The 20095-nt window shown below is 39.5% G+C and overlaps 3 protein-coding genes across 10 annotated transcripts; 1 reads left to right on the top strand and 2 right to left on the bottom strand.

Annotated features, from left to right (window-relative positions):
- Positions 1-35: 35 nt before the first annotated feature.
- On the bottom strand, positions 36-2061 carry LOC309718329 (fatty acid-binding protein, liver-type-like). Its single transcript, XM_082553445.1, has 4 exons — positions 1830-2061; positions 1558-1730; positions 1331-1423; positions 36-1240 (listed from the first exon to the last, which is right to left on the bottom strand). The coding sequence occupies exons 1-4, from the start codon at positions 1894-1896 to the stop codon at positions 1190-1192; spliced, it is 384 nt and encodes a 127-aa protein (XP_082409571.1). The 5' UTR covers positions 1897-2061; the 3' UTR covers positions 36-1189.
- Positions 2062-2181: 120 nt separating this feature from the next.
- LOC309719812 (isotocin-neurophysin IT 1-like) lies at positions 2182-5334 on the bottom strand. 5 transcript variants are annotated; one of them, XM_082556194.1, is made up of 5 exons: positions 4972-5334; positions 4362-4459; positions 4150-4274; positions 3663-3867; positions 2182-2881 (listed from the first exon to the last, which is right to left on the bottom strand). In XM_082556194.1, exons 3-5 carry the CDS (start codon positions 4267-4269, stop codon positions 2736-2738), a joined length of 471 nt encoding a protein of 156 aa, XP_082412320.1. In that variant the 5' UTR covers positions 4270-4274; positions 4362-4459; positions 4972-5334; the 3' UTR covers positions 2182-2735. The 5 variants fall into 5 exon arrangements, with proteins under 5 accessions (XP_082412320.1, XP_082412322.1, XP_082412323.1 ...); XM_082556196.1 differs by having other exon boundaries at positions 4150-4271; XM_082556197.1 differs by lacking the exon at positions 4362-4459 and having other exon boundaries at positions 4150-4271.
- A 704-nt stretch (positions 5335-6038) lies between these two features.
- Positions 6039-16277, top strand: znf366 (zinc finger protein 366). 4 transcript variants are annotated; one of them, XM_082554133.1, is made up of 7 exons: positions 6039-6147; positions 9555-10586; positions 10953-11120; positions 11437-11587; positions 12062-12253; positions 14697-14871; positions 14967-16277. In XM_082554133.1, exons 1-7 carry the CDS (start codon positions 6074-6076, stop codon positions 15638-15640), a joined length of 2466 nt encoding a protein of 821 aa, XP_082410259.1. In that variant the 5' UTR covers positions 6039-6073; the 3' UTR covers positions 15641-16277. The 4 variants fall into 4 exon arrangements, with proteins under 4 accessions (XP_082410259.1, XP_082410261.1, XP_082410262.1 ...); XM_082554135.1 differs by having other exon boundaries at positions 6130-6237; XM_082554136.1 differs by lacking the exon at positions 6039-6147 and adding an exon at positions 6248-7749.
- Positions 16278-20095: the final 3818 nt, after the last annotated feature.

Genomic DNA, 20095 nt, shown 5'->3' with positions numbered 1-20095 from the left:
TCTCTGCCCTCATAAAACTTAAAAAAACAAAAACAAAACAGGCTTAAGTTAGTGCACCTGTACATCAAATAGACCCACATCCTTTGGTGTTTGCTGTGACACTACATAAGGTCAAAAGATAGAGTACAAGAAATGCAATGACAGTATGTCGCACTTTAACCCAGTGTAAAGTTTTACATTACCAGAAGATGTTGCTAGCTTAACTGATCTTTGACTGCACAGATAAAGATGCACACTGATGTTTTGATAGTTTTATTTTATAAAAATTAAAAAAAAATCTAACTGTCTTGCAGATCCTGGGCTAATCACCAACGTAAGCTGGATGCCAAATTTGGTATAAGGGCTTTAACTAAGTTCCTGTCTGTAAGCTGTAAATATTTACAGTGCAGCTTCAAAGTGCCTCAAAGTCTCCTAAATCTCCATTTTTGACAAAGCCAGACATTCTAGTGTTGTGCCAGCATTCAGCTAGATTCAAGCAAGGTCTTTGAGTATCCCGGGTTACATTCATCAAGTTATTTGTTACCACTCACTAGGAAGTAGACATCGTCAATGAAAGCATCTTTTATACTTAACTCTTCACAGCCTCCACATTTTGCAGGAAAGTCTGACAAAGTTGCAAAAATGTCACAATCGCATCAACTTTCACCTTTGCCCCAACAAATTAGAAATACACTTCAAGTCCATGTACTGTAAGCCTCATATATTACATAAGGCGTGGAAATTATTAGACAAATACTGCATTATCAATTAAACGAAATACGTTTTCTGCACAGGATTTTTTGTAAAGGTTTAAACTAATTTTTGACTGTTCTTGTCAATTTCAGGTTATTATGTTATTTTTTTTCCTTTGATTTTTCCACTTCACCTCTTGGTATTATGTATTCCCCACACTTTGTTTACCTTTTTCAACTGGGAACCTATTACCGTTACCATGTTACTGCTTATATTTGTTTAAATAAAGTTTTTTTAAATTTTTTTTTTTATTAAAACCCACAAGCAAGCGAAATTTCTGAAACCAAAAGCCCCCAAATTAACTAGTTGGGAGTATTTTTTAAACCAGCTGAGGAACTGGAGCTTGTTCAGTGTAAACCCAAATGAAGCATTTAACAACAGCCTGCTGAACACATACAAGTCAAACCATGACACAGTTGCTTTTTTTCACCCTCCTTTTATTATCATGTATAGAAAGTTACATGCGTTTGCTTGTCGTCTTGTGTACAATGTTTCCAAGAGTCAGTGTCTACAAGGAGAAGAACAAAATGCATTAAATACCAGCTAGTTAATCAACAAGGAAGACTTTAAAGAAAAGAAAGTCAGAAAAACTACTTACTGAAACGAGTGTGTTTGCATCCACCAGTTCCGTGACAGACAGAATGTTCTTCAGGGTGGTCTTCAGCTTATTGCCTTCACGCTGAACCACCCCCTTCAACAAGCATGATAAATGAAGATTAGGCTCAGTGATCAACTATAACATTTAATGCAGACCAAATGCGTTATAAGTGTTTTAGTTGTCATAATTGTGTTTCCTGTAGAATTAAGTTAAGTATCTTGGCTTACCTTGACTTTCTCTCCAGTGGGTGACAGTAGTTCAGCCTCCTGTCCGATAGTGAAATTGCTGACGATGGCATTTGCGCCAGTTGTGAATGTCATTTTGAAGGTGTCACCATTCTCCTCGATCTCAGAGGTGCTCTTAAGATCTTTGATTTTCTGAATGATCTCATCAGACAAACCTGTGGCAGAAAGCAAAAAGTTTGGAAAGCATTGGTCAGATAAATTGTTATTTCAGTTCATTCAGTGCAGGAAGCTTATTAGTTTTGCACAACTCTTACCAACAGCCTTCATGAAAGGCTCGAAGTTCTCCCGAGACTCAAGCTGGTATTTTCCAGAGAAAGACATGTTGGCAGGCAGTGAAGGTAAAGAAAGAGGCGAGTATCTGCCTCTTTTATATTCTCAAGCTACAGCGGATCAATCTTTAACCTCAGGTGCCTGAAATTAAGGAAAGTCCCTACTTCACTACTTCCAGCTTGCTCGCAAAAGATGGGCGGGCAGAGAGATAAAAGACAAAAGTCTTCAGCATGCTGTGTTTATTTGTTTACTGTTTTGTTGCATGCTCTGTGCCCTTCTATGCATGCCCATAGAAGGACACAGAGAACCAAAGTGGACTGACTGCAAAGTTAACCGAAACAAAATTGGATCAAAGGTGAACAGCCTATGAGATAATAGTCCCAACTGTTGCAACAGGGATATTGTGTCACCAGAGTTGCCACAAAAACACACACACACCATCATGTGGGGATCATTTGAATTTGCCAGAGATACTTTGGAGGATTATCTGAAAGATAAAGACTCTTGTGGGCTTTGTATATTTGTTTGCCAAACACAATGCCCTAATACGGTTCAAGCTGTCTTATAAGGAAAAGTATTTGGAAGGTTTGAAATACTGTAATTTTACACACAAGACTTAATCAGGTCAGGGAAAACGACAGCACTTTATACTCTCTTCAAACTTTATTTCAACATGCAGATAACAGGATGACCACAACAAGTATTCACCCCTAATTTCATACATAAAAATAGGCTATATTGACAAAGGCACTCTACAGAAGTACTGCAGGGGAAAAGAGCAAAACCAGCATCATGACAACAAACATAAAAACACAACTATGTGAACTACAAGTCCCATTTAATCCCTACAGCTCGAGAGCTTGCAGTGAGACCTTGACGTCAAGAGCAGCTCATTGGTGGACTCGATGAGGAGAACTGTGGCCAGCCAAATGCAGGAGCCTGAGGATGATGTCACCGGGGTCGCTGCGATCGAACTGGCTGGTTTGTTCATCTCCTTCCTCCTCGATAAGGCAGGATTGATCTGTGGTGCAGCTCTCTGAGGCAGGGTTAAGAACAAATCAGAAGGAGTTATTACCAAAAATGGTCATCGTCTACACTTTATGATCTGTTGTTATCAGTCTTTGTGACCTGTATTCATGGACCCTTAAAGAGCAGGGTAGGGTAAATTAGGTAAATCATCATGACCAAAGTAGTATACTAAAGCATGCAGAGCTCTATTAGGAATAAGATTTATAATTCTTGCATTATTCCTTACATTATATAAAACAACAAAAAAACAACAACGATTACAACTTCAGGTTTGGATGAAAGTCATCATGTTTACACTAGAGAATCTTTGACTTCTGCAGGTTTAGCTATGCTGAACCTTGGACCGGAATAGAGACTGCACAATTTCATGAATCAATCAAGTGCTTGTACCTGATAACCCCCACTAAAGTTTTTCAATGTTATAGCACTTTATAATTGTACTTCACTACATTTTAGAGGAAAATTTATACTTTTTACTTCATGTTGTTTACTCTAGATACTGTGCCTTTATCAAGTCAGATGTAATTAGCTTATAAAATAGGATGTATGCTTACACAGAACAAGCCACCCAGCTGTAAATATAATAATTACAATCCGCTTGACTGATCAGCTTAAACTATAAACTTTGCTGTCTTGTACTTTAAGCAAATATTGCTAATATAGTACTTCTCTGCTATTTGCTTTAGTTTGCAGGATTATTCTGCAAATAGTAGTGGTATTAATTACTTCAATAAAGGACTAAAATACTCCTTTTACTACTGCTTATATTTACATCAGGATTTTCTGACCTGCATCACAGCAGAGTCCTGAAGCAGCACAGCGTCCTCCTTCAGAACCACAGGGTCGTCCTCCTGCCTGGCAGGGGGTGAGCAGGTAGTTCTCCTCCACACAGTGAGCTGTTTCCGGGGAGCCGAGCAGGCAACCAAGACCTTCCCCGCAGCAGATACTTGGCCCGAAGCAGCGGCCTCTGTCTCCGGGGCCACACGACATGCACTAGAGGTTGAAACAGATGATTATTTTTGGTGTTGCTTTGAACGTCACCATAATTTACTACCTTATAAAGCATTTTTAGGCTTTCTCAGTTTGTATTTTCTTTCTGATGGTTTTGGCCCCTGACCCAAGTTTTTCACATGCATGTCACCTAAATCTCTCTTTAGGCTTTGCATTATCTGAATAAATGAATGAAGAGAAACATGTGCCAGTTTGCTAATAATATTGTCAGAAGCTTCAAAAGCTGCAAAGTTAAAGACCTATTGACTGACTGATTGAGCTTACCTTGCGCAGTGGTGCATCCATTATGGACCTTTTTCCTCCGATAGGGCAGTTGGAGATGTAACACGCTGAACATACAGACAGGAGAAAAAGCAGGCACACAGACACAGCAGCTCCGGTCATTTCTGCTAAGAATGGAAGAGAAAAACAGAGAAAAAAACACTTAGTAAGGCTGACCACAAAATCCACGCTTCACGGAGAGCAAATGTACACACTTGTTAGCTCAAGTTCCTCTTTAGGTTGCTCTTGGATGACTGCTGACTTCTCTGTCTCATACGGTGTTGCTGGTGTGTCTTATATACTTCCAAAGCACCTTTTGAGAGTGACACAGAAACTTAAAAGCCACTTAGAAATCCTTAATGAGGCCTTTTTAATCACCTTAGCAGATGAAGCTGACCACTGTGTGGGCCAGGTCAAAGGGCCTGGTAATTGTGTGGCCTGATTTGCTTCTTCCTATTGGAGATCATTAGTTAAGGGCTCCTGCTGCGTGACCGTGCATGTTAGAGATGTTAGGAAAGTCAGAGAGGTCAAGAAGAGCAGGCAGCGATGAAATTATTCAAAGCAGGACGGGACAAGAGGGTAGCACCAGTTTAATTTTTTTTTTAAAGAACAAAAAAAAGTTAATTTTAAGGATTCAACTTTTTATTACTACCCCTGGGAGGTCAGGAGAGAGTCAAAAAGCTGGTTTTAAAGGTTGACAGAACATTTCTGGCCTGCTGAGCCACCATGTCGGTAAGCAATGCTTCTTGCAGAGCTTGTAAACAAACTCGACAACAAAGCAAGAAACACACATACCCACAAACGTATATACACACATATGCACACCTGAAAATTTCCCTTTCTATTAATAAAGTCCTTAATTCCTCAGAGGAATTGATGCACACATTGTCCAGGGCCGAGGTTAATTGGTCTCATGAGCTAATTAACACAGCTAATGATTGGCCACATCTCATAAAAGACAGTTTCACCGTTTCAATTATATGAGCTCAATTACTGCAGCTCCCTCCTGATTTACTAACTGCCACCTCATCTCAATTAAAAAGCGGCTAACATCGTCATTGTTCAAAAACTTCTGTGCCAACAGAGACGCGTGGGATGTTAATTTACTCAGATTTCACAACCAGAGACAGGTAGCTACAAACGCTATATGATGACAAACAGGACAATAAAGTGGCACTGTAGACAGATAGGCCACTCCTGCCTCCTAGTGGCTGTGCTGACGCATGTCATCTATTTGTACATTTTTCATTGCTCCTGTTTCCATCTGCCACGTGTTTTGTGGGAAGTGGAGAAAATAATGGGAAAACTGATTAAGGTGATCCTGCAATTGATTACCAGAGCAACACACACAATGCATGAAAAAATACAATTTCAAAAGAAAAAAGAAAAAAGAAAATAAAACACATCATGTCTCACATGTTTTTTCTCCTGTAATGTGATATATTACACATTGCAGTGTCTCCCTGGCAATCTGTGATGAACATGTACATAACAATCAAGAACCTTTGACAATATTTATTTCATAAGCTCAAGAAATGTTCTATTTTATCTATTTAAAAAAAGATACTTATTTGCTTATAAATATGAAAACAGCCAGTTTTAAGATACATCTCATTGAGCTGGATTAATGGAAAGCATTGCTATCTTCCATCATGATATGTCACTTTGCAGCTATTAAACCTAGAAAATTGTGCTGTTTTCAAGTGAAACATCAGCACCCTCCTCCCCACATTCCTCCAAAGGCTATGCAAATCCCTATTTCATAGAGAAATAGAGATGTCTATCTAGTGTTTCCTTATTTTTCTGCAGGAAGGCACTAGGCTTGTTGACTTCCTCTCCCCTCCCTTCCTTCCTTCTCTCCGAAGGTACTCATCTGAAAAATGAGAACAAAGTGATTGTTCCTGTTCTCTTTCTTAAGTCAGTTCAAATGCTATCCGTGGACAGGCGGCTCATTGTCAGGAGAGTTGCAGTGCGAGCAGGAGGGAGAGAAGAGAGGCACAGGTACAGCAGCAGCTACTGCAGCAGCACTTCAGCCCCAGCATCACAGAGAAAATACACACACACACACACACACTCTGCTACACTCAACTGGTAAGTTACACACGCAGACATATGCTGCAACCGCACACAGCACACACTTACATGGCACTGACTGGCACATGAGGAGGGGCTTCGGGTCTAATGGATTGTTTGGAATGCGTGGTGTGGCGAGGACAGGCTGGGGTCTCTGCACAGAGCAACTTAACTAAGAGTAGTGAAGAGGATAAAAGAGCAGGACAATGTCCAGGAGAGACCCAAAACTTCAGCAGGCGTCTAGGGCTCTTTGAAAATCCTGGAAAGAGGCAGAAAAATCCAGTTTTTGCATTTGGCATCTTGTTGTTGTTGTTTTTTTTATTCCTGTAGATTGATTTTTATGAATTTCCATCCATGTATCTGAGAAAGGGAAATTTACTGGTAGAAATGTGTCATTTTAATGTTTTTCCAGAAGTAAAATGCTAATTATTTGTTGAGGTGGATTTAAATGTCAAAGTTTCACTGGTTTTCATTTCATCGTCACATTAGCTTTTATGACGTTTGTGTTGTAAGAATGCATGCAAAGCTGGATGCAGATGTTGAGCTGAAATACTTAGAAAGCTGATCCTTGATTTGAGATCAACATTTGCTTTCAATTCATCAGTTAAAATGTTTGTCAAGCAAAAATGCCAAAATGTGATGGAATTACAACCTCCACATTACGAGCTTCTGCTATTTTTTTCTTTGACTTGCGTTACTACAATTTTTTTAGTTTTTGCCAGAAAAAATGAGAAAATGTAAGACGTCTCCTTAAATTTCTGGAAACTGTAGCAGGTGTTTTCTTAAAATTTGATACTCATAAATTGAAGCCTTGGGTATTTTTAAAATGTTTACATTTTAAAAGCCAACAGGTATGTAACCTGTGACAGACATGAAGTGGAAACTGTAGTCATGCAAGCAGTGGACTGGTACAGGTCTCAGCAGTTTCTCACTGATAAGCACTACAGTGTTAACAGGAATAGAATTAATCTGCACCACTATTTTAAATGTCATGCAGAAGTAAGATAGTTCCCCTCTGACTATCTTCATCTTTACATCCATTACAATCATCTATTCTATATTTCTATATCATACAGATGCAAACTGCAGTTTTGTGATTTTGCTTAAGTGAACTCCAGTAAAGTTTTGGCTATCAGTCCAAAAAAGAAAAAGAAAAAAAAGAAGGATGAAGAGCACAGAGAAAAAGAGATGGAGAAGCGAAAAGGGGCCAGGAGGTAGAGGCGAACTTCTCACAGATAACTTCCTAATTTCAGACAAGGAGAAGATCTGTGAGAAACGAAGAAGTGAAAGGTTTCAGGTTGAAACCTGAAAGGTGTGGGTGTCAACGCCACACCGTGCATGCGTGTGTGTGTCCGCTTGCATTCCTTCCACAGGAATCTTCAGAGAAGTGGTTTCATGTCATAAATAGAAACAGGACACAGTTTCATTTGATGCACTTTTGTCAAGTCTTTCTCCAAATGTTACAACTGGAAATATATGTAAGCAGTGGTGGAAAGTAAACACATGCAAGAACTGAACTTGAAAGCAAATGTAAGGTATTTATAGTTTATTTACTTCCTTATTTGTATAGATTTTATTTGACAGCTACTTGCTATTTTTCAAATTAAGAATTAAAATAAATGCATATGATGGAAAGTATATTACTGATTTTCAAACCAGTCATTCACAGTGTATTATTTTGCAAAATGGCAATGCCCCTCATAGATATGAGTTCCTGCTTAAGATTTCTGAGGTTTAACCAGCTTGTTTTTGCACCACGTTGTTTTTTGCTAAATCCTTTGTTCACCTTTATGATGTTTTCCCCCATCAATGTCAAGAAAGCATGATAAGATGGATGCATTTTTTGTGTAGTCAGTAGCAGTTATTTCTGATTGTGTCATTCTTATAAAGAGTGTATAAAGAGTCCCATTAAATACGTGTTAATGTGTGAAACATTTAAAACTAGTGGATACTGGGGACAAATGTAATATATATTTTTTAAAAACATTTTCCTCACAGGCTAATTGAAATACACTTGTCATCTCCTGATAAACAAAACACGAATGTGCACCAACTAATAGTACAACTGATATCTTGTCAATAATGGGAACAGGGCTAAAATACCTATTTTAATGCAAGAAACCAGAGTTTTACAACTGAGCCCTTGATGGGGGAAATAGTAACAGAAGAGGGTGGAAAATGTAACACTGAAAAAATACATCATACTAACTGGGTAAATCTCAAACAGAAGCAATCTTCAAAGTAATCACCTTACTAACTAAAAATGTTCAGCCTTTGTACTTTCAAATTTATTTTGATATCAGGCAATCTGTGCATTCAAGGCAAACATCTCTTTTGATTTTCCCAGCAACATTGGCGACTATTCCAGAACCAACTAGATTTTGATTCTGTGAACTGAGTTAAAAGTACATTTAACTCAAATGCACAGACGATACGATGACAGAACAATTTCTAACCTGACATACATTAATAGACATCATAGATATTAATAGATCCTACCAATAATAACACAAAAGGATCATGTGAAGAACATATTAATATATTTATTTAAAAGGACCAGAAGTGAAATATATAAAAAATGTATGTGTATGATATAATGCATGACACATGTATTGCACAAACAAACTGACACTTTCTTTCTGTCAGTAGTTCGACTAATATTGTCATTTTAAATGTAGTTTAGTCAAATATTTCTATTTTCTCATCACCCTTGTCATCACCACAGACAGACATAGTGCCTGCAATTGTAAATGTTACAAGTATCACTGATGTCACACCAATGTTGCTGACTTGCATTCTACTGTGGTTGGCGACATTGATATTAGTACTGGTTGTTCGTGTTAGTTTCTAAGATATAGCGAGGACAGAACAGATGCAAGTCTAAATGCACATTATTTGAAGGCAGCAGAAGAAAATACATGTAATCACTCGAAGATGGTTCTGGTTTCAGGACTTGCTTCGTGTTACTGTTACTCTTCTTTAAACCAGTCAATTCCTGACTTTTACTCTTGTAAATTCCTGAAAGAAAATTCATTTTATACTGGATAAAGTATTGGGATAGTTTTTGATGCTTCAGTTTTTCTGTGTGATTATGATGAAACTGTCAGGCTCACTCAAAAGTTAAAAGGAAAACTTCAAAGATCCACATTTTATATGAAGAACTAAAAAGCCCTTTATTTTTATGTCATGTCTTGCTTGCCTTCTGCATCATCAAGTGAGCTTTGTAAGCTCACAAGTAGTTTTAACAGACTCCCTCTAGTAAAAGATTTGATTAAATACTTTCTTCCCTGTTGTTACTGGAGATATTTAACAACTTCTTTTCCTTTTTCATGCAGAAAGAAGATGGAAAAAGATAGAGTAAGCATCTCACCGCGAAGAAGTCCTCCCCTCCGAGAAGAGCTAAGACAAACATCTCAGCGCAGTTTCTACCTAAGCCCAGCTCCGCTCTTTATTCAGCCCCCCAAATTTTCTCCAGCTAGATATCCCAGCATATCACCCACCAGAGATGCCTACAGTGCTTTTAGTCCACCTCTTTTCTTTCCCATGCTTGGCCCCAGTTACACCCTCAAAGAAGGATCCCAAAAACGCAAAAGGACTCCCTTAAAAGTAGATGGCCATGAGGGAGGTGAATCTCCTGAGAAGGAGGCAGAAGAGGCAGAAGAAAGCCGCAGTAAGAAGACAGTGGACCTGCCACACATTCCCTTTTCCCTCCCACCTCGTCCGTTTCCGTCTCCATCTCCAAAACCCATCCCTGGCATGATCGAGCTCAACAGCCTGCAGCTTCAACACAGACCTCCAGATGTGAATTTTCCTGTGCAGGTAAAACAGGAGCCACTCAGTCCTTCCCCCATCTGGCCACCCTCTCCTCTGCTTCTTCACCCGCCCTACTTCCCACCTCTCCACCACAGCCTTCTCCCTTACCCCTTCTTTATGCCTGGCCCTATCATGCACCACCCCCCTGGTGGTTTCTACCCCAGAGAGGACCTCCGCCCCAGTCATAGCGCCCGTGAAGGAGCTCCTCGAAGTGGTACGAGCAGCGCTGAGAAGCTCGGTCTCAATGTTCACGTAGATGACAGCTACTATGTGGACGTTGGCGGAGACCAGAAGAGATGGAAGTGTCGAATGTGTGAGAAGTCCTACACATCCAAGTATAACCTGGTCACACACATCCTGGGTCACAACGGCATCAAACCACATGGATGTCACCTGTGTGGGAAGCTATTTAAGCAGCTGAGCCACCTGCATACACACCTACTCACACACCAGGGAATGAGGCCCCACAAGTGCCAGGTGTGCCACAAGGCCTTCACCCAGACCAGCCACCTGAAGAGACACATGATGCAGCACAGTGACGTGAAGCCATACAGGTAAATTATTTTTACATACAATATGTCAAAGAGGTAGCCATCGTGATGTTGAGTATCTTGGCAGTCACCATCTTGGTGTTCTGAAGCTGGAGGTAATGAATAAGGGGTGAAACCAAACAGATGTCGATCGCAAGCTAACCCAAATCACCTTAGCAGTTGAGTTCCCTTCCCCTTAGACTTCCATACAGTTGGACTATTTGTCAGCCTGTGGAGTGGCCTCCTGTGTAGAATTAGGCTTATAATCTACTTTTTACCAGCTTTACACCAGTTTTACTTTCATTTCCACTCATTCCAATATATTGCATAGAGTTTCTGCTGTTTAATGCCTAGATTTCCTGCTCATTCACACTTTTTCTGCACCTCCAGCTGCAGTGTGTGTGGTCGAGGTTTCGCTTATCCCAGCGAGCTTCGAGCCCACGAGCTGAAGCATGAAAAAGGTCAAGAGAATGTATGTGTGGAGTGTGGTCTAGACTTCCCCACACTGGCACAGCTAAAGAGGCACCTGACCGTCCACCGAGGTCCCACATTGTACAGGTGAGCTCATTTCCTTCCTTTCATATTCTTATGTTCATATTCTTGTTATTGTTTAAAGTAAGCAGTTAGTTGGCTTAGCACAGCAGCTCAAGCTCCACCCATTGGGGACATCCACTAATTCTTTCCAAGAAATAGATTTTTTTTTTTTTAATTTTAAATGAGGCTAACCTCTTGCTGGCTATGGCCTCAGATTTTCTGCGCAATATTAATTATTCGTGGAACTCCTGGCACAAAAGTGTATTTTTATATATGCATTTCCCACATTGTTGAGACATTCCAGCAGGCTAACTGCAAATGTTGGTTGCTGTGTGTGCAGGTGTACAGAGTGCCAGAAGACTTTCCAGTATCCCAGTCAGCTTCAGAACCACATGATGAAACACAAAGACATCAGACCGTATATCTGCAGTGAGTGTGGGATGGAGTTCATCCAGTCGCACCACCTGAAACAGCACACGCTCACTCATAAAGTAGGTGGTTTATGAGGATTAAAAAATGAAATTTGAAAGTTTTTTTTCTCTCTTGTTTTTTAATGGCATCCAAGAATTATCAGCTTGCCCAGTTTACATTTTGGATAGTAAAAATGTCAGCCATGAAGCAGTTTCCTCTTGAATTTTGACTGAAGCTACTTTTAACTGCTTAACATCCAGTTTTTATTCTTTAGTAGCATTAGAGTTTAGACAAACCACCTTTATACACGTCCTGTATTAGCATGCCCAAGCTCTAAAATGCACAACTTATTGTTTATACCATTATATTTACAACTGTAGCAGCGATAGTTTCATCAAATAGATATTTTATATTTCGTAAATAAATGTAAATGCATTTCCACTGGCACTGCCTGGCATATTTGTTATCAGGGGACGATCTGGCCTCTCTAAAGCAAACCAGAAGAATGACTCGTCTTTCTCACACCACTACTTCCACGTTATCTTGTTCTTCAGGGGGTGAAGGAGCACAAGTGTCGCATCTGTGGTCGTGAATTCACCCTGTTGGCCAACATGAAGCGTCACGTCCTCATCCACACCAACATTCGGGCCTACCAGTGCCACATGTGCTTTAAGAGTTTCGTCCAGAAACAGACTCTAAAGGCTCACATGATCGTCCACTCGGACATCAAGCCCTATAAATGCAAGGTTGGTCGAGTTTGGCATGTGAGATGTGGCTCTTTCTTTTGGCCTTCTGTACAGCAAATTTCCCAAAGGTTCACGTGTTCGAATGACAAAGCACGTTAGTGGCCTCAGTAAGTATGACTCATGTCTGCGCTGTCAGGTGATCTCATTATGGAGTGACAAAGTCCATAGGAGAAGAAGAATATAAATTTGTAATTTAACTTACATGACATGACATCTCCCTGGCCTGTCAAAACCTGCTCTGTATTCAGTTAGTAACTGGAGGTGTTGGAGGTCAGTATGGCACATTTTGTGTCCATATGTGCGTCCATGAAGTCGGAATCAATTATTTCATTTAAATGAGATTTTTTAATTATAGAGATACTCTTATTTTTTCCTGAAGTATAGAAAAATTACCCACAGAAAAAAGTCACTCCCCTCAGCAGGAAAACCACAGAACTGGCAACCCAAGTGAAGACAGGATTATCAGTATGACAAAAAACTAGCCCTTTCCTGCCCTATCACAACAAAATCGAGCCACAGTGTTTCTACACCATATGACTGAGCTAGTTTCCAGCAGTGTTCCTCTAAAGGGCAAACTGGTAAAAGTGTAACATCACATTTGTAGGATATCATTATGAAATTGCTGTTAGCAACCACTAAACCACAGTTTAAGCCTCCAACAAAAAGAGAAAATGAAGCAAAACAGTTTGCCAGGTATGTCTGAAAGCAGTAAAATCCATCTACTGTGACTTATAAAGTTTAATATTTATCTTATCACACTGAAATGTAATCCCATGTAGCAAAGGGCTTGATGTGGAACATTTTTGGGGGGTAGAGTGAGGATAGCTATTTCCACTCTTCTTGCTAAGCTAAGTTAATGAGCTAGACACGTGTGTAATGGACAAAATGTTATTTTATTATTACATTTACAGCAATACACAAATCATGACATCATAAATGGGCCTTAAAAACATAAAACAGCTGTTAGAAAAATGCAAGCTGTAAAACATATATATTTATTTACATATGAAGCAAATACATACTTTCACTGGTAATCAGTAGAAGGCACGAACTGTAGTAAGATGAGAAGCAGCAGGTCATTGTTAGCTACAGGTCTGGTTGCTATTTCAGTTTCATTTTATGCCTTTAATACTCAGTTATTTTACTATAAGGAGTAAATAAAGGCATCTAAAATGCAAGTGTCTCCCTTTTTGCAAGCTACACAAACCAAGTCTTGATAATCACAGCCAGGAACTAGGCTTGTAATTTGTAGTGGCAGCTGCTGTTAAAGAATTTGTCTGTTTTGACCTTGGTTTTTGGTACAACTTGAGGACTGAGACGATGACCAGATAGCAGAGAGGCTTATGGGAGTGGGAGCCTCCTTGTCCATAGGAAGGATATCGCCGCACAAACTGCCTCTCTAACAATGGCCCGTTGGCCTCCCCGGAGAACAAGCCCCGCAAATAGATTTCATCTCGCTTTCTCTGCTGCTGGAGGCAGCTTCCTGTTTTCTCACGGTCCTCTTGGACAGTTTACAGTCCCTCTCTCCTCCTGAAGGAAAGGACCACCCTTATAAAAAAGAATGCAGAGGAAGGACAGCACAGGAGTTGCCCTTCCCTGTTCTCCTCCTGGCCCTGTCTCAGTGTTGCTTCCTCTCTCTCTCTCTCTCTGTCTTTTTCTTTCTGTTTTTCTTGTGTGTGTGTGTCCTTGCTTGTGTGTGAGGGGGGAAGACAGAGAGGAAATGAGGAAAATAACTATAGAAGGAGGGAGAAAGAATGTGTGTATGTATGCATGTCTGAAAGACTTCGCATTCATTCATGATTACGTGTAAACTCTGCAACTCAGCATCTGAGAAAATTAGTCATCTAACAAAGGAGATCTGGTAGAGAGAAAAATAACAGGTAATTAGGGCTTGCCTGTTATTGTTGGATGTGGACACAGTGTTTACTCACTGATGAAAAGCTAGAGTATCACCTTTAATACTCGATTCTTACACTTTGAATTTGAATCTGAGAAATATGCTTTGTTTTTAATCACTCCATTCATCTGACCACTGCAGCTGTTACAAATGAGCTTAAAATATTATTTTTATTGCAGATAGTTTATAAGGTTTGTAAGGTATTAATGCTTGTGCGTGTTTATATTATTCAAATTGTAGCAAAAATTCGAATTCAGAATTTTACATTGTATTGATAACATGTAAATTTTAATACAAAAATATCTTGGCCTTTTCACTTTTCAAGCCAGAAAATTGGCAACTGGATGGGTTGTTAACATAATATTCACTTATTTTTTTTAATGACTTGAAATAAAAGCAAGAGATTAAAATGTACTTACCTGAGAAACCTTGCGAATGATTCAGGATGCATAGCCTATGCATCACTGTTAATAATGTGTCAAATTAAACCCGAGGTCTTAATGAGTTCCTAATATCTGGACATGTATTCTCTCTCTTCTCTTTCAGCTTTGTGGGAAAGAATTCAACAGGATGCACAACCTAATGGGCCACATGCATCTCCACTCAGACAGCAAACCCTTCAAATGCCTATACTGCCAGAGCAAGTTCACACTGAAGGGGAACCTCACCAGACATATGAAGGTTAAACATGGTGTCATGGACAGAGGCCTGGATGAGAGACGTAAGTGTGCACACACTGCTGATGATGTATATTGTTTATGTATTTTAGTAAAATTTGTTGTGAAATGTAACTTTTTTTTCTCCCTGTGATTTCAGTATTTAGGCAAAGAGGGCGTTTCTGTCTGACCACCCCGATGGACCTCCTCACCCACTTCAGCCAAGAGGAACCGTTTGACCTCTCCCAGAAACCCCCGGGTCTGCCCAGCCTCCGTCTCTCCCAGTCTGATGGTGAGAGCGTCCCGGGAAGCTCCTGTCAGGAGGAGGAGGATGAGGAGAGTTTGTACAGAAGGAGCCAGTACAGCCCTGAAGTAGACCACCACGAGGAAGCAGGTGCTCAGTACATCCCTGAGCTGGAGGAAAGAAGGCAGGGATCCCCTGGTGAACCGAGGGAAGGCAAGAGACAGAAACAGCAGAAGTACCAGGAAAGTTTAGAGGATGAGACGTTTGAGAGGGAGTCAGTAGCAGAAAGTCAATCTAAAGTTCCCAGAGGTAACAAGGTGCAGCTATTGGAGTCCGAGACATCCTATGAATCAGATGCAGAATTAGGTGAGCAGGTGTGCCGCCAAAAAATGGTCCGTAGACAGTCATATGAATATGACTCAGAAGAAGAAGAAGCACATCAGCTAGAGCTAGATGAACCAAAACAAAGAAAAGAAAAGTTGGATAACTTTCACAAGGCCATCGATGTGGAAGAGACAAACAAATACGAGCGCATTGCTCAAAGAGTTTACGGGTCAAACGGTGAAGAAGACAAACATGAAGAAAAGTGAGTCAAAGACTCAGAAGATAATTAAATGTGTAGCATTGTTTCTTGTTTAAAACTAAGTGGTTGTTTTGGAGGGCAACGACAATATGCATGCTTCCAAACATCTCTGATTAGGGAAGGGTGGTGAGTAGCAGCGAATGAACTTGTTGTTTATTACCAGAGCAAAAAAATCAAGAATAACTACAAGCTGTGAAGAATATTGCATGTAAAAAACATATCAAATTATCATTAATAGTGACTGACAGAAGCTTTGGCTGGAAACGTGCGATGTAAATAAAATGCAAACAGATATTTAATGTTTTAGTTTTTTACAAATCATTTTGAAATGTTGCTTAAATATGTAACTCTGGTTTGACTCAGAATCTAATCTGTGATATTAAAATTTTAAGTGTTACTGATCACACCATTGTACATGCTCTACTCTTGTTTGTGTGATATTGTTCTAAAAGTCAGCAAAAAACTGGATGAAAAATGTTTTTGACAGACACAATTGAAAAAAAAAAAGCTAAAATGATTTTGTTTTTTTACATTCTATGTCTCGATTGTTTTTTATGCACATGCTCTTTTTTGGAGATATTTCTGTGTTTTATTGCAATGTTGGTGATCTGAATATGATTCTGATGAATAAATACTGAAATAAAAGCTTGAATACACAAACTTGATGCTTTTTCTCACTAAATGCCTTATAAACATCGCTGCAAATGTCTTTACAGCATATGAGCCTAGATGCTAAATTTCGATTCTCTCCGTCTCGCACATACCGAGCGAGAAATGATTGCTGCGAGTTTCAGAAAGCTTGCCTCTATCCTCCTGCTTCTCTTTCAAAGCAGAGGAAGAGGAAGAGAAAACACCTCTCCCCTTCTCTCTTTTAGGTTGTGATCAAACAGCAGTGACGGACACAGTGGGTGTCCCAGACAAAGGCTTCATATGTCTGTATGACTCAGAATAAAGCATTGTTTCTCCTCGTTGCAGAAGTCTCACTGAAAATAGAAATACTACATGAAAAAATGTTGTACAATGCGCTGTGTGGGATAACTCGCACTTAAGATTGCTGGATTATAAAGAAATGAGCAAAATGTGACTATAAACATTACTTACTATGCTTCAGTCCACAGTATGTGCTGTGGGCTACATCTCATATAATCATGCCAGTTCAGGTAAACAGTCATTTCTTGTCAGATGAAATGCAGAACAGCAGCTTCTCTATTTTGACCAGCGACGACCACCGTGTCCAAAAGAGCGAAACTGCAAACAGTTTGAGGAAGTTCTCACATCCTCCTCTTCTTTCCTTTCCTCACCTACATGTTTCAGTCCCAGCCACTTGCCTGAAGAGAAACCACAGAGAGTCGGCCGTATCACCATCTCCTGTTCACAGTTAGCTCCTCTTTATCTAATCTCCTCTGAAAAAGCATGTTGATCACGTTGAGTCCATCACTTTTTCGTGAACTGAAACTTGAGAGACAATGAGAAGCCAAAGATGAATCAGACACAGGGGAGAACAGGTAAATACGTCTCGGGTGGGAAAATGAATCTCGTGGTTAAAAACAAAAAAACAGCTCGAGCTCTGTGAAAACACTGACCATAAGCATCATGCCATCAGTGGTTACTCAGAGACATTCAAATCACACAACCTTTGTGCTATGCTCTATAAACTGAAGAAGAAAGTAGTTGACCAACAGGAATAACCCTCTAAACCAGGGATGGCAAACTCATTTTAGCTTGAGGGTCGCATTCAGCCTACTTCTGTTGCGGGCTGGAAGAGTGAAACTGCACTTCCTGTCAGTGTTCAGTGTTCACGTCTCAGTTTTTCTACAAGACAAATGTGTAAAATTATATAATAGAATTTAAGTGTTTTCGCAGGTCTTTGCAATCAGGGAACAAAGAAAATATTCATTCTAATTAACACACATAGAAAATTATTCAGGGCAGCGCTGTGGTCCGGCACTATCACCTCCCAGCAAGAAGGTCCTGAGTTTGACTCCACCACCAGGCCGGGGCCTTTCTGTGTGGACTTTGCATGTTTTTGTCTGGGTACTCTGGCTTCCTCTCACAGTCTGAAGGCATGCAGTTAGTGGGGTTAGGTTAATTTGTGATTCTAATGCACTCATAGGTGTGAATGTGAGTGCAAATGGTTATCTTTCTCTCTGTGTTAGCCAGGCTAACTGTCCAGGGTGGACACCGCCTCTCAGCCTATGGTAGTTGGGATAGGCTGCAGTGCTCCCCTCCCCCCATGACCCTGATAAGGATAATCCTATTCCCATTTTTCCAAAACGCTGCTTTACCCAAACCATACTGTAGGTTGTGCTAGGGTTGTCATCTGTCTTAAGTCCAATAAATTATTGTTATGATGTTTTCTGTTTCATAATACTGTGATTAAAAAGTTGAGTCAAGGACTGTTTCGGAAAACATTTTGTAACTCAAATGGCTGATAATGACAACAGTTTAAAAGTCTTGGAAAGAAAATTCAACTAAACTTGTGAAAAAATAGGAGTCACAACACTTGGCTGGAAAGTTGGGCTGTATATTACAGCGCGGTTCATGTCCTGCTATCCTGTTTCATCCGGAATGTATTTGAATACTGTTATATAAGCAGGCAAATTACAGCAAGCCGTTTTGGGTTTTTTTGTAGGTTTTTTTTACACAATAAATGTTTTCGAAATCATGCACATTCAAGAAGGAACTCAGGATGAGTTGATAACCAGACTGAGGATTGGTATCTTGTAACTTTTTATAATGTGGCTAAAATTGTTTCTCCTTTTAGAGATTCTTATAATTGTCTCATTGTGTAATGTACATTTATTTAATGTCTTAAATACAAATTAAATAAAATTCAGACTATCACGCTGCTCATCCTAGCTATCCTTATATGATAAATTTATCCATTATATTTTGCAGACACATACTATTGGTCAAGCATGCATGTGTTCAATGACAGTTCACATCTATTGCATAAAAAGCCTCCCTACAAAATGCTTTGTCATTCCCTGTATAATGCAGTTCTTTTATCACATCGCACCAACCTGCACCAACGTCCTCTAACACTATGGATGAGAAATAAAAAAGGGAAGCAGCAAGGGGCTGCCCGTAAGCAAGATCCTGAAAACAAATACTTCTGATTTTTTTTTTCATCTCTAAACCACAAACATACCTTTTTTTAACATGATGAGAGAAGTGTGGGTTTTAAAACGTGATTTTCAATAAAGGTTCTGTAGACTTTGTATGGCCTTTTGCATAATGGCAAAACAGAAAGGCACAAGATGATATCAGAAATCCCAGTAATGGAACCGAATGGTACACTTCTTGTTTACTTGTAGTGACTACACTGTAATGCATCTCAGGTACAAATTTCCTGTTTTGCTGGTCACTGAGAAAATGAGATGGTGCTAAAATTCTTCCATGTTTTGTTTAACAGAGTGGTCCCACCCTAGTCTCAACCTGTCACCTCCTTTGACCCACAGCCAAGGAGCTAACTGTAATAATAGCTGAGGGCTGTCCTCCTGCAGCTGAACAAAAATACTGGCTGACAAACACAGAGGTGACGGGGGCAACAGCTTTTTACGGACAAATTAATGCACATTTAGGTAAACAAAGTGAGACAACTCAACTCCACATTTATGTCCAACTTCCTGCTTAATTTTGGTGGTTTGCTAGTATTTTTGGGGCTGCCTGCAGTCTAATGAACATGAGAGGACAGATCTAGTAAGCCCTATTGAAAAGCTTGATGAAGCAGTGGTGCTCAATAACTAGCAATGGACCTCTTCATGGCTTTATGTGCAACACAGCATGGCAAAGTGAAGCTCCTTCACTTTTACAGCTGTGTGTGTTTTCCTGTTCTGTCTCTTTCTTATATGAACAGTGCCCTCTATTGTCAAAGAGCAGGTTCTTCTCAAGTATTTCACTCTCGCTTGCAACATAGAATATTATTTATGTTTAACAGATTTTGGGAGTGACCAAAAGTAGCTTCTCTTTCATTTTGATGTGACTTTAATTACCAAAGCCAATCAAGAAATATGTAAACAAATGAATCCAAAAAATCCCAAAAATGTCAAAAATAGAATATAAACTAATATTAATGAATTACACATACATCACACCAAATGTAACAAGCTGCAAAGTATTATAGTTTATTATTTAAAGATAGATAGATAGATAGATAGATAGATAGATAGATAGATAGATAGATAGATAGATAGATAGATAGATAGATAGATAGATAGATAGATAGATAGATAGATCAACTATTTGTTGGTTAAATAAAAACGTTTTCAAGTTATTTTGATCAGAAAATGTTTATCGCTTTTCATCTACACGTAGAAGCTGATACCAAAGTGGAAGTTAGCAACCTTGTGGTGAAACTTGTGGTTAGAAGGCTGGAAGTGTGTATTCTCTACATTATCTGCAAGTCATTCCTGATAAATTTCAGGAAATCAAAACATTTCCTGTAAAGTATTTTGTTGCT

Source organism: Aulonocara stuartgranti (genome assembly GCF_965226115.1).
Source record: "Aulonocara stuartgranti genome assembly, chromosome: 12".
NCBI classification, from domain to species: domain Eukaryota; kingdom Metazoa; phylum Chordata; class Actinopteri; order Cichliformes; family Cichlidae; genus Aulonocara; species Aulonocara stuartgranti.
Note: the sequence above shows the minus strand (reverse complement) of the source record. Positions and strands in the feature narration are given on the sequence as shown.